Raw genomic sequence first — 15,287 nt, 5'->3', positions numbered from 1 at the left:
TAGTTTTATTGGCGGGAAAAAAGTTCACGTGTATATGAAACTGAACAAATAAATAGAACCGAGCAAAGAATCATTGATCTTTTCACCACACTTTCTGCATTTCCTACCTTTCGAATCTCTCACTTCCTCGACGACGGAATTAATTACGCTTCGCAATCAGATCTTCCATCAACAGGTTTCATTTTCTTTTAAACAAACGAATTATTTGTTTTTGCTACGAATAATTTAGTAGTCGATGACTTATTCTGCTAGATTCGGTTACGTCATAATATTACCCAAAATGACCTCTTTGCCTACGCGATTTATTTGTGTTTGTTGTTTCGACCGTTTGTGCTGGCCAGAGGTCAGCTCCTTTAGGTTCATTCTCTGCTATTTTATAATGGGAGCTTTATAAATGAGCCGTTTATTTTGAAAATGGGGCAGTCCATTTTTTGTTATTGCGAGATATTTAAAGATTTACGTTTCAATAAATTTAAAAATATTGGTAAGTATTAATGGATATATTTTTTGTATTTTGTGGTACCACATAATGTAGGTTTATAATCCAATAGTGTTTACAGTGCTGACTAAAAAAATAAGAGTTCCATTATAACTAAATGAACTTGCCTCATTTTCAAAATTAAAGAATTATTGCAATCATTCATTTAATTGGGAAATAATATTTCAGTTGCATTAGCCTTTTTTTAAGAATAAAAACAAAATACTATTCAAATTTTTATAAATATTTATTCATTTGATAAAAAGGGATACAAAACCAAGAATATTCTAGTAGAAAATGTAACATAACAACAAACAATTCAGTTTTATTAAGAATTTCAATGAAATTATATATTTCAGTTTATACGTAGGTATAATCAATTTGAATTTTATATAAGATTTAACATTTTTAAAAATTCATGATGAACGGGAGGTATATATGGTAATAAATCCATCATATCCTTGTATTTTTCAGATGTAATAAATCTCCTTTTTTTTCTTACATAAAAGATAATTTTATATTTATGAAATTACTTGGAATCATTTATCTTCCTCTTTGTGTTGACAAATCGATAATTTTAAATTCAAAATCTCGTTCTGTCGAAGTTTTGTTGAACATTTTGTATGGTGCATCCCTTGTAAATCTGATCCAGCATATAGTTCAATTCACGGTTTCTTCATCGGTATTTTTCTTTCTTTTTAAAACCACTTTTTCCAGAGGCTGGGTTGAAAATAAATTTCCATGTTTAATTTCATGTACTAAAAATTTATTATGTTTTCGACAATTTTGTATTACTTTATAGTAATCCTGGGGAATATGCAAGGAACTGGTTTCTGGATTGAATAGCTACTGGATAGTTCCACTCCAAAATCACGATCATTCGGTGGAAATGAATGTCCTGACAATAAAAATTTGTGATCAATGATATTTGTCACTGGACTGAAGAATCGGTGATGGAAATAAACCTTATTATCGACACACAGAATTAAGATATGATTTTTATTATTTATAAAATACTGTACAACCACCGATTTTCAATATCAAAAATAGATAAATAGAAACACAATAGATTTCAGACATGATGTCAAACTGCCACATTTCCTTCGCCATAGAGCAACCGGAGCTAAATTTTGCCGTAATATGTTTGGTCAAATATAATTTCAATCTAAGATGGACTTCACCACTTTCAAAATAAACAGATTTTCAATACTGTTAAGAGCTAAAACTTCCATCCCCAAAATACTAGAATTTAAATATTTTTTTACTATAAATTTTTTACCCATAAAAAGATCATAACAAGTTTTATGTATAATTGCCATTATCTCCATTTTTTTTTTTCAAAAATGGACTTGCCCCACTTTCAAAATAAACGGCTCAAATGTAGAATATCATTAAATGCTTAATATATCATTTATCACTATGGTTCTTTTTCGATATACAACTTGGCGAGATTCAATCCGTTCGTTCGGGTTCGGCAACCTTTTTCTGTCGAATACGTCGGATTGGTTGTTAAAAATTACTTGCTCAATTCCAGATAGAGTTAACAACTCTCGATATTTAGAATCAGATGACTGAAATATTGAATCGTGCCAGATCCATGTTAAACATATGATAGATAATCGCTCATATTTAGAGACACTTTAAATACCAGAATGAAATGAATTATTATCGAAATTATATAAAAAAAGAATTAAAGACTCTCAGAGACGTTCGATTTTCCTGACATCGCAATGACATGATATGGGGCTAGTACATATATCATCTAAAATTAATTGCCCTTTGTCTTATGCTACGATATTACCTTTTTTTCTTCCATCGATAGGATGTTCAATAGATTTCACTATGGTGCTACGCAACAGAATCCTACGACCGCATTTTTACTTATATCTCCTAATTATAAATTGACTTATATTTTTCAAACAACTGAAGCTCGTACTTCAGCATTTCCCTACATTCACTAGAAACTGAAAGCGATTTCTCGAGAAATAAAAATTGTATGCCCAGTGAAGAGAGATTGAAAATATCTTGCACAACAAAATCAATGGCTTTATTGGCAACTATAACAGGGCTGCCGCTAAAAGGAATGAGATCCTCTTCATATAATAATAAAAACTGACACATGATAATTTGCTAATCTAGTGACTTCCAGGTACTCAGATAAAAATTGTAAGCGTCGACGCCAATCAAGTAACGATAGAGATACTATTTGAAATAAGGTTTCTATTATCTTTTTGAAGTAGTATCTCATAAGTTTCTTTTTATTAAAAACTTTCCTTATTCTGCGTATACCTTTCATTGTTTCTTCTAAATATCTGGATTTATACTCGTATCACTTTTCCATTCTGTATAATTTTTTTCACATCAAAATTCACAAACTGTTTGAATCCCACCAGTGGAAAGAAAGTTTCGCCAAAATTCTACAATAAGCGTCGTTTAGAGAAATGCCACATTATTCTGAACCATGGCTTTGCGGGCGATACTTCTCTCGAGACTAGCAAAACATGTTTGAATAGGATGGATTTCTTCTGCATACTTGATGGACCTCTGAATAAACAGGATCTCAAATTCGGCTTCTTTGATTCAGACTAGTGTTCAGATAAAAACCATAGTATATAAGAATTTATAATTTAAAAGTGAACATCTTAGATTTTTAGCTGCTTCAATCTTGCAAATCGACACTAAAATTATGTTGGGAAAAAGTGTAATGTAACTATGGTAAAAGCAGTTCCTGACCCCGCGTTCAATTAATATTATTCTGTTATTTCGTGGCACACGTCATCGTACACAGAAGTGATGATTCTCATTTAAAATAGGAAAATATCATATCAAAATGAGTAGAGAGTGAAAGGTAGTGGCTTATTTAAAGATTATAAAGTCTTAAATGAATTCGTTTGTGTCCGAATCTTTAATTATTTATATTTTTCTATTTTCTTGATTCAAAAAAGGGTTGAAAACTTATATTTGCTTCATTTTTCTATCATTTTAGTTCGATAAGAGTTATAGCAGAAATAACCCAGTTCGTCCAGAGTTTTTCCCCCTGAAATATACTAGTTTGAAAATGTTAGATGCTTGCGTGTATTGTGATCATTTCCTCACTTTAAAAAGGCATTTATTGAGAAAAATTGATACAATAGATATCAATCAAACATTTTCTTTCATTTTCTACAACTTTTTCCTATTTTCATAAAATAAATCTTGAAACTGATAGTCTTCGGATTTTTTGGGTCCTCCGGGCAATGCTTTTGTCATTGACATCGAAATCACCGCTCTTGGGCCGACCATTGGGATATGACGGAACAGCATCACAATAAAGTATCTTAAGTATCTATACAAAAATAAAGTATCTGATGGGCTTCGGCAGCAGATTTCTTCAACTCAAACAAACAAAAAAGCAATGAAAGTCGAAAATGCAATTCGGAGTGTTCCACGATTGGGGTCTTTATACACTGAATTATCAATAATACTAAATGGAAAACTTTCAAAATGATAACATTAAAGTAACAGTAAATTGGTAAAAGCCAAAGCCATTATAGTTTATATAGATACTTCGCATGTTTACCAATAGATGTCGCTGATTAAAATGCATAGAAGCACCTAACATATTGGTAAAACTATTCTGCTTTAGCTTTCTTTATGATTACGAAAAACTGCTTTACATCTTTATGGATATCTGCTTTTCGGATGGTAAAAAATTTAAAAATTCTAAATCGTACTCAAATTCTCATTGCTCATTTCTGAAATGTGTTTATAAATAATGAAAATTATACATTGTGCTGACGAGTTTTTTTCTTTTCAATTCAGTCAAAAACATGTCTGTAAATTCATGTTTTTTTTGTTTTTTTTTTCCTTTTCCTCTTTACTATACATTAAATTCTTATAGTCAGATTCCATGTATTATAGACCACCTTGAAATGTTTTTCTTTCAATTAAAACACACAAAATAAATCAAGAGGAATTGCTTCCAATTTTTCTTTTCTTTCCTATTTAATTTTAGTTAGTATTTTCAATTTTAATACTGGCATTTACAAATGAAATGAAGTTGTCTTACTTATTAGTGAAAAATGACTCCAATTAGCAACAGCCTTGACTCTTCAGAACTTCATCGGCTATGGCACTGCCTCGATTGTGCAAAGTGTGAATTTAAATATTTACATAAGATAGAAAGATATAAATGAAACTGAAATATGCTAATAGATAATTGATTTTGCTAGATGATACTGGATTTTTGAAAAGAGTGCATGCATTTTTTCTTGAATTTAGAATTTTGTGGAAAATTAAAGTTTAAAGAAACGAGTTCAGAACTACAAACAATGGATTGTTATTAAACGTTCTTATATCACACCATTTTTTTTCCTTTACCTTTTCGAAGTTTTTATCTTAATATAAGAATGTTTGACAAATTTAGCCATTTTTAAAGAATTCTGAACATTATCTTGTGTTGTCTTTAAGTGTAATCAATATATATACATTCGATTAATGAAATCACACATTCGTATTCTGATAAATTCTTAATGTATGCTTGAATCCGAATTCAGAGCAAAAAAAGCGAACAAAATCGAAATTTCTTATTCACTCTTATTAAATTGTCTTGATGCGTAGTATCCAATGTCAGTGTGATTAATCAGTTATTAGCAGTGATAAACACAGTTACCATTAATAATAATCGTAATTAGTATTAATAATAATTTGCTGTTATTCATTCCAATTTTTTTTATAATCGTTATATATATATATATAATATAATATAATATAATATAAAAAATTCTCATAAGATAAAAAAAACTGATATATCCGAATTTCCTTTTGTCACTCTATTATCACTAGTTTTACCATGAGTTGTCATATATCTATTTCCACTAAAGTCGTCAAAATGACCCCTTTCGGTATTTAATTAGAAAAAGTATAAATTGACTTATCTATTATGAAGTTAAAGTAAAAAAAACTTTTACATTTTCAATATATTTGGCGAGGTGTGGTACAATGAAAAAGCAGTTCCTCTATCTTTATTTACTAAGAAAAGCGCTTATTTTCTAATCTAGGTCTTCAAAACCATCTATTCTTCTGCCATCATCTTCTACCAAAACATTAACTCACACATCTTCTTACTAACAACCTACAATAGCTTCTATCTGAGTGATTTTCGCCTTCGTCTTCTTGCTTCTTATGTACACACATTTTACTAACACACACTTATTTCTATATTTATACCTACATCTCTGTGCGTCCCTACCAAGCCTTTGTATATTTAAATATAAATGTGCATATTCTCAACCGTATTTATTCGAATGGTCAAAATGACCCTTCTGTAAAAGTAGGTATACTATATGCATTTCCCCTAAAGTAAAAAAAAGAAAAGATTTTAGATTATATGCCTTATAAATGTAAGTAAAAAATAATTAAAATATTCTCATAAGATACGGCAATAATTTTCTTGAAGAAAATGAACGAAAAGTGTTCTCAGAGGGGTCAAAATGATCCCTTGGTAAATCTAGTGTTATACAATTGAATCCAAGTATGTAATGATTATGTCATATTTACGATCATTTTCACTAAAGCGCCCAAAACCCTTCCTTTTCATAGTATTCGTGGAAAAGACTGCCTGCTACCATGACCTGGGTTGCTTTTCGAACGGCCCTCCCTTCTACCACCCCGTGTACAGGCCCCTGAGCTTGCCTCCTCAGCCTCCCGAAGTCGTGCAGACCACATTCCTCCTTTACACCCGCCGCAACAAGCACCGGCCCATATTCCTGACGCGCAGGAACGTGAAGAAGTCCACTTTTGACCCCTCCTCCCTCACACGAATCATCATTCACGGGTTCAACGACAACCAGGCGCTCACCTCCTGGTTTCAGGTAAGTATCCTCTTCACGTAGCCAAAATCCTTGAGGTTCCCATTGTGATGACCGAAGGAAAAAAAATCAACTGCTAAACAACAATAAATTATGATGAAATAGACACAATTATATAATTAAAAATTAACTTCAATGCACACATTTTAAGATTCAATTATTTCCTTACAAATCCAGTGGGTGTATAGACTTAAATAACATAATATTTAACAGACATAGATTTTTTTTGAAACGTAAATGTGATAATACCGTACAAGTTAGTACCGATTTTCCTAAAGCACTTTGAAGGATCATCATTTGGGATTTCACAGAACTCTTAGGTGTTTCTAGTTGTAATTTTTTTATGCCCGGGACACAACTTAGTTCTGTAATTTCGGAACGTTTCTTTGATGTAAATAGAGAAAACTATTTAAAATAGGAGTGAATGTTGAAATACTCTCTTTTAATAATATTGCTCGACTAAAATCGTCACAAAGGAAGTATTCATATCTCTAAAGTAAAAAAAGAGTTTTTAACGTTAGATTTTCAAAAAAAATATTTAACTTAAAAACTTTTTCTTTCATTTGCAGTTCGCTTCTATTTAGATAGAAGTACATAAGGTAAGATTAAAATAAGCTAGCTCAAACGCAAGAGTAAAATAAAAATGGAGAAAACTACAGACTTTTAAACACTTTAACTACAAACTGATAACATCTCATTAAAAAAGGACTGTTTTATGGTGTTGGAGTATGGAGGATTCATTTTGATTAATAATCTAGAAGTTAAATATAAAATTTCTAAAACGATGCAACAGTTTCATGGAATTAAGGTATACCTATATTCGTACAGTTTTCAACAATTTTATAAATTAAATCAATAGCAATTTTAAGCTTTTACTCAATTTTTAAGTATAATCTTAAGTTCTGTTTCTTTCACAAATGAGTACATATAAAAAAATATAACATTTCGCACAAAAAAATGTTCCTAACTCGTGCCCTGCTGAAATGAAATCAGAGTTTTTAATTAAGAGTGCGTTGCAAAAGTAAGCTGGAAAAGAATTCGAACCCTGCACCATTAGGATGATTTTGTTCATGTACAACCATCAGCGGCGGATTTCCAGTTCGGTACGCTAGGCTGCTACCTTGAGTCGCTGAACTGAAAAGGAAGAGCGCTAAGAGATCAAAAATAAACACTGAACACACAGATAGATTTAAAAATACCGATATATATACTTAATTAATATTTTGTATAAACATTAATGTCACATAATAAAAAAAAAAATTAAAAAATGTCACATAATAAAAAATGTGGACATGTGCATTTCAAAAATTATTGAAATAAAAAATTAACCTAAAGTAAATCCTTAACACTTCTATTAAATTAAAAATGCATTATAATGTGAAACATTTATTAGCTTATTAAAAGAGAGAATTCAAAATGTACATTGCTTAGGTCCAGAAAAATTCTTAAACACGTCGCTGCACTTAATGACTTGAATTCAATTATGGTCACGTCGGAAGGATATATAATACATGAGTTTTACATTCCAAGGTTCGATTTACTTAACTGCATTACAATTTACATTACTTCGGTTTTTTTGCACCGTTATACCATTGAAGGGTATTATTATTAATACAAGTTTGTTATTTCCAGGGTTAAAAGAAGGATTCTGATGTATTTCATTATATGAAAACATTTTCCATCTTACTTCGATTATAACACTTAATACGTTGTCACTTATTTTGACTGTATCTAAAATGCAATCTATTCCATCACTTTCGCAAAAGGGAACGTGTGAAAAAGAGGATTTCATAATCAAAGCTTCGATAATTCGGGCTTTACAAAGCGCCCGTATCATAAAGAAATGACTTATGATGCAGAGTTTAATGATGCGAGTTCCAAGAAAATATGAACGTTCATAAAGTTTATTAAGGCAAATCAGAAAAAAGGAGCATGAAGACAAAACACTTATGGTATGGCGAGTTGCAATTCAATAACTGGAAAATATATCTACATTTGCTTAGCATCCACGAACACAAGATGGGAGAATGTATGTAAAAAATATGTACCTCAGTTTTTCATGGGTTTTTTTTTTTTTTTTTGTTATTCATTTTGCATCTTTTCTTTCATTCGTAATTTCTTTTTTTTTTTTTATTCAATAATTCTGAGATGATTCCCTTCTAACGCAGCGGCTGAAAGACGTTATCTTGGACAGAGCTGAAGAAAATGTTCTGATTGTGGACTGGAGCGGATCCAACAGGTTGCCTTACACCATAGCAGTGGCCAACAGCAGACTGGTCGGGGCACAGATTGCCCACTTCATTACCTATCTATACGTGAGTATAATGAGTTCAGGTTCTCATTTTATTGCTTGAAAATCAATCTATACTTATATATAAAGCTCAATGTGTGTGTGTGCTTGTTGGCGCTCTACAGAAAAGACCATTTGACCTACAGCTACCAAATTTGGTACATGTATACCTTGGAGGTCGGGAATGTGCATCTGTAGTCCCTTTTTTGAATTTTTAATTATAATTTTAATTATTAATTAAAAACTAACTTTCCCGCCAAAAAAAATCTTTTCATTTTCCCCACCGCCAAATTAAAGGTTCAGTTTTTTTTTCCCAACAGTAATGAGGCTAGGCTTAAATTTTTCGGCTGATTATTTCAAACGATTCTGTTTATTTTCTTAATATTTGATGCATTTAAAATTAAACATTGTTAATGAATCGATCTTTCAGATTCATTCTGAAGTAATTTTGAATTAAAATAAAACAGAATAAAGGAAATTAAAAATTTCTAATCTGCATAGCGTTACCCCAACTGGCGTAGAAAAACTCATGCATTTGCGTTACCGTAACTGGCATTGAAAATTCACGCATGCGCATTGTGTTCTGATTGTTGACATGACAACCATTATCAACGGATGATTTAAATTATTTTTAGATTTGTTGCATGCTTTTGTAATTAAAGTGTATTTATGTTAGTTATATATTTTTTGTATATGCTTATTGTTTTAAGCCCATCGTATTTTAAGAAGTTTTTTTTTAACCTGTTTTCAGCCGATTATTTTAAACGATTCGTTTTATTTTCTTAGTGTTTGATGCATTTAAAATTAAACATTGTTAATGAATCGATCTGGTCGCGATGAATCTGAGAAAATTTTGTTGACAAATTCTTGAAATATAACATAAATTAAGAAAGATATTCTTTAGTGCCCATAAAGTTTAAACGCTCAGTGACTGTTTTCAGTAATCATATTACAAAAAAAAAAAAAAAAAAAAAAATACTTTGTTTCAGGAAAAATATTATTATATTAATTGCAGATTAATCCTTTCCACTTTAATATAAAATATAAATTCTACGGGAGCTAACAGAAAATTAGAGAGATACATATTACGTTATGACTGAAGGCGTTTATAATATTATGATTGAATTATATGACTATCAAAATTTGAAGTTTTAAAATATTTTGATGAAGAAGCTATTAAAGTAAAAATTGCATAAAATATTTAATTATTAAAATTTTAACGAACACTAAGATTGGTGAACCGGCTGGTCGCCGAAGGCGGCTAGTGTTATAATATTATCTATGAATTCTTCAATTAATTCCATTAAATTAACGTCTTGTTTTGAAAGTTAAAAAGAATTATTTCGAGACTGAATCCTTTATATATTTCGTCGAAAATGTATCTTAATTCTTCTTATTGGGCGTAATATATGGAAGATAAGTTCAAGAAAAATGTATGATTCAAAGTGAAAGTATGTCATCTTTAAAAGTAGATAAACTTCATTCGTACAGACACTACTATATGTTTATATTTGTGAAAATATCAAATTTTTTCAATTGAAACATCCAATTTTTTTGTCTTTGTAATAATTCTGCACGATAAGAAATCTCCAAATACAAAATTTTAGACAAATTTGTACGAAAAATTCTGACAAATTCAGACTAACTAAATAAATTCAAGAAAAAAAAAAGCAGTAAAAAACAGCAAACGAACCATATAGGTTACTCTGTTAATGTTAACCTTTATGCAAGTTTCTTTTCAGTAATGAATGCTGCAGTTGTGCTCAATAAAAGATATTAATGTTTTTATTAATTTAACGTTAGAAGAGATAAAACGTAACTAAAAAAGAGTTCTTTTTTAGTTACGTGCTTTTTTTACATGTATATTTAATAACAAAAATTCATAGTTAAATATTATTTTCGAGACAAATTGTTTAAAATAATAAAGATATTCTGTATCAACAATTAATATTAAATAATAATTAAATGTATGCGAAGCTCATTTTATAGAAATATATCCTGAAAAGCGGTTAAAATTTTAATTTCTTTAAGTAATGGAAAAAAAATTATAACTTAACGCTGGCGCTTCGGTTCTTCATTTTCAAACCATTATAAGCAAACATACTAGTCATAACTACAAAAAAGTCATAATAGCAAAAGATTAAAATCGCTAGATTATAGACATCAAATTTTAAAACAATTTATATGATAAACAGTTTTTTTAAAAAATATTCTGCCTTTTCAAATAATTTAATTTTTATTCCTAATCCATCAATGAATTTACAGCTCTGTGGAATCCATAATGATTCACCGTTTCTAAATGTATGGTAATTTTATTCAAACATTCGCATTTGTTTCTAGAAAACCGTCGGCACGAGGCCAGAAAGTTTCCATTTAATCGGCCACAGTTTGGGAGCTCACATTGCCGGATACGCCGGAGAGCGACTCCATAAACTTGGCAGGATATCAGGCAAGTAAAAAGCATTTGCATAATATTTCAGCCATAGGCGCTGATGTGAAATACGTATTTCATATGGTTTTTTTTTTTATATATTATTTTTTCGCTTTTTAGTGTACAGAAAAATAGAAATAGAAAGTATTGTTATCTTCTAAATATTGAGTCTCATGATTTGGATGTGTTAATTCAAGTGTACCCAAGCTCGAAAAAGAAAATCAATTTTGAAATTTTATCTGAATGTCTATCAGTTCAATCACTAAGAATTCCAAAAATAAAATTTGGTGTTACCAATCTTAAAATCCGTAACTCATAAAACGTAACGAGCTGGAGGAATAGAATTTAACAGAGGATATTTTTCTTCAACCAATGAAATTCAGAGCTTTTGTAGCTAATTAAAAAATATTTTTTTTTTCCTGTGTGTGAACACAGGGTTTTTTCTCTATTTGAATTCATTAGCACAGAAAAGTTTAGCTTATTTATATTAGCGTCCCATTTTTTAAACAACACTAGGGCTATTTTGGGACGGACCTCGTCATTTTGAACCGCGATCAGGACGGCGCTTCAGCTGGCACCCCCCTCTCCAAGCTTCCACACCACACCAGGAGGTGGACATTTGGCCCGATGAATTTAGCGTGCACCAGACCCGCTTACAAGACGGGTCTCGCACTTGAAACCTTCCTGTTCCGAAGCCAAGACCTTAGCACCAGGCCACCGTGGTCCTTAACATAGAAGAGATATTTAATACATATTAAAAATTGACATCCATCTTTATTTCGAAAAATAGAGTGCTCATTCAAATGATTTCCAAAGATAACGCTATGGCATATTCTAAATGAGTAATAAATGATTTGTGAAGAATTTCATTCACTTTAAAAAAGGGAAACTTTCTTTAAATGTGAACTTTAATCTGAACCAAAATACTTTCTCCAAACGGTAACAAATCTCTTGCAGTGTAACAGTATTTGAACTGCCCGTTACTTTGTCTCTCAAGATAACAATATTTTACTGAGGGCATTATTAAAATGATTGTGCACAAGCACAACAGCCGTTATTCGGATAACATGACACTACTTAATTAGGAAAATCAATGCCAATAAGCTGCATGAAGTTGTGTCTAAATTGAATGTTATTTTGAATGCTAGTACTGAAGCACTTATTCTGCCAAAATGAAAGTGTTCTTTGTAAAATCCTGAGTATGAAAACCTTATTAAAATGAATCAAAAATAACCATCTAAAGAATCACTAACGGTACTGACAGTTAAGGCTCGTTTAATTTTTAAAAAAATCCCTCTGTTGTCGCCCTCTCCTCTCCTTAAAAGCGTTTGAAATTCAGAATGAATCAATATGGTTTTCTCTGTGTAAGTCAATGCATTTGTTTTCCTATAACTTGTATATGCTATATGGTAAGTTTCTTTCATCTTGGAGGAGTAACGGGTTTTGTTAAGATGTCTTCTTTTGGCCGGTAATCAATGGAAGATGAAACCAGATTGATAAATCATATCAACAAGCACTAAAATTATAGAGGAGTCTCAGTTATTTAACAGAGAAGAAATAAGTTCCGCTGCTTCTCATTTTTTCAAGGTGTTGCGGTCCACCTAGTGGTTTATGTCTACAATATTTATTATAACTTAATAATAAATACGGAATATGTTCTTACATACATAACTGTAAATATAATAATAGATGCCCAAATATAATAATAACAAATGATGCACTTAATATCAACCAATTCAAAATACATTGGAAAATAAATCATTTTCATCTAAAGTTAGTTCTTTTAGTTATAGTTAGTAGAAGATTTTCTCTGCATACTGTCCGCCAATATCTCGGTTATATAATTACTAACTGCTCATCTTGCCCTGTATTCTAAGGGGTCGTCTGTGAGACGGGAACGATATGTTGTCCTACTTATATTCATCTTTGAAAATGCAGGTTCCCACAGGTGAATGGAGTCAACGAACGATGTTAAATGATATAAAACTTTAAAAAAAAAATTAGGATAAGTCCATTAGATTCCAAAAATCATTCTTAGGTTCTGAACAATGTGCTTTTAAAATTGTGTCATTTTGAAGGAGAAAAACTTCATTTACCTCAAGAGATAAAGAGAATAACATCTTTCTTTTAATAAGCGCGTCTAAGTCAAGGCGGTCACCCAAAAATGTCCATCGGTCGATTGCGATCCCCTTATTGCCCATCTCTGATCTAGATCATATTGAAAATGTTGAGTATCTTGTTGTAGAATGTTTGAAACATAGATATGCCAGAGTCATTTTTGGATCAAATATAAGACTGAAAAAGCTTGGCTGATGAATTTTTTCTTAATTTAAATATTTAGAAAAAAAATATTTTAATATTTTGAATATTAAAATATTTAGTATCTTATTGTATATATTTGAAACATAGATATGCCAGAGTCATTTTTGGTTCAAACGTAAAACCGGAAAAAGTTGGATAGTAACGTTGTTTTCTTTAAGAATCCATTAACATGTTTCTCAAAACTGTTTTGAAAGAAGAATTTTTGCTAATGCTAAATTTAAAAAACGTAGGAAAGTAGCATATATCAAATGTAAATAAGCATTATAGTTATTGAAATCACTTTTAACAGTGAAAAAAATCCTTTGGATTAAAAAAAGAAGCTCAGTGATACGTACTGTCTTTAAATTCCTTAAATTTCTTTTTATCCAGGCTTGGATCCTGCTGGCCCTTTTTTCCGCAATGTCCCTGAAATCGTCCGGCTCGATCCCAGCGACGCTGTGTTCGTAGACGTCATTCATTCCAATCCGGCACCTTCGGTACTACGAGGTAGGTGGAGCCAAATGACTGGACATTTCATAATCCTATGCTGTTCATAGTTCATTTTTTCAAAGAAATTCTTTAAGAAGTTTAAACTTACCCTTCTTTTAATACATACATGTTTAATAAAGGATTTTTATGTGGTTATCTTAGATTTTAAAGAACACGAATAATGTGGGAGCAATCAAACTCTTAGATTCCGCAACATTTACATTATGAAAGCCGGCGTCCTGGCATAGGGGTAGCGCGTCTTCCCCGTGATCTGGGCGTCCCGGGTTCGAGTCCCGGTTTGGGCATGGTTGTTCTTCTGTTGTTCTATCTGTGAGATGTGTGAATGTGCCCTCCTGTAAAAAGGGGTTGTGCAAGCGAATGAGTGATGCATGAGTAGCAAAGTCGTACTCTTGGCCCTAGTTGGCGCTGCTATAAAAAATAAGAGACGTTCCCCTCAGACTTAAATCGCTGTCTTCGTAACAGCGGGCTTGTCAGTGGCAAGTGCCATAAGAAACAAACAACATTATGAAAAAGTAAACGTTTGGAACAATTCACATTTTAATTTAATATCTTCCATACATATTTTGTCAATGTTCTGGTGTTTATTTATTCAAAATGCCAGAAACTATTCTACCAAATATCGCCTCATATTTGGCTATATTACTTTATATCTTTTCAAATACATATTTACCTTAAAGAAATGAATAGGGTTCACAATAATAAAATAGCATCTTACTTATCATTTTTATCAAACATTGAACACTATTTAATATAATTCAATGAATAGTTTTTTTAACTCTTGAATGAATGTCTGGATTTAAAAAAAAAATCAATTTCTGATGTAAGTTAAATAAATTTAAAGAGAATCTTATCTAGTTATCATTAACTAGTAATTTTACTTATTAAAAAGCTGGCTCAAGTATAAAACCGAAGAAAAAAAAATTGTGACAAATTATCTCACACTTATAATTGTGTCCGAATTCTAAATATAAATCAGGCATATTCTAAGCAGCCTTACATATCAAATTCAGATTTGATATGTAAAAGATCACACTTGAATATCTTCTCATGTCAATTTTTTTCAATGTAATTGATTCTATAAAAATTGACCTTAAATTATAGCCGCTTTCGTATGCATATGAGAGTGTACACCGATTGTATTCAATGTTACATAAAAGATCCAAACGATTTTTTGTACAATTCCTAATGAAACAGGTTAAAAAGTAAATAATTGTGATCGATAAATTGGAGTTTTAGAAAGGTAAATACATTGCACATTCTTCAGTCTGGAGTGATCAGTTTATAGCTGCATTCCATGAAAACACATAGATTTCGAATATATATTTCGGCGCCTTCGGAATCTTTACCTTAATGACAAATGCCAACTTTTATTTGAAATATTTCTTTTAATTAATGCGGGAATATTATTTGCATGATACCTGCAAGGAA

General features: G+C 31.0%; 1 protein-coding gene across 2 annotated transcripts in view; it reads left to right on the top strand.

Moving 5' to 3' along the window:
- Positions 1–15,287, top strand: part of LOC129972747 (pancreatic triacylglycerol lipase-like) — a 54,466-nt gene that overhangs the window by 13,407 nt on the left and 25,772 nt on the right. Inside the window, exons 2-5 of one of the 2 annotated variants that reach the window (XM_056086990.1) lie at positions 6,059–6,330; positions 8,496–8,642; positions 10,958–11,066; positions 13,740–13,856. In XM_056086990.1, coding sequence (XP_055942965.1) covers positions 6,059–6,330; positions 8,496–8,642; positions 10,958–11,066; positions 13,740–13,856 — 645 coding nt within the window. The remainder of the gene's footprint in view (positions 1–6,058; positions 6,331–8,495; positions 8,643–10,957; positions 11,067–13,739; positions 13,857–15,287) is intronic. The other variant, XM_056086991.1, reaches the window with a different exon arrangement.

Source organism: Argiope bruennichi, chromosome 6 (genome assembly GCF_947563725.1).
Source record: "Argiope bruennichi chromosome 6, qqArgBrue1.1, whole genome shotgun sequence".
Classification (NCBI taxonomy): domain Eukaryota; kingdom Metazoa; phylum Arthropoda; class Arachnida; order Araneae; family Araneidae; genus Argiope; species Argiope bruennichi.
Note: the sequence above shows the minus strand (reverse complement) of the source record. Positions and strands in the feature narration are given on the sequence as shown.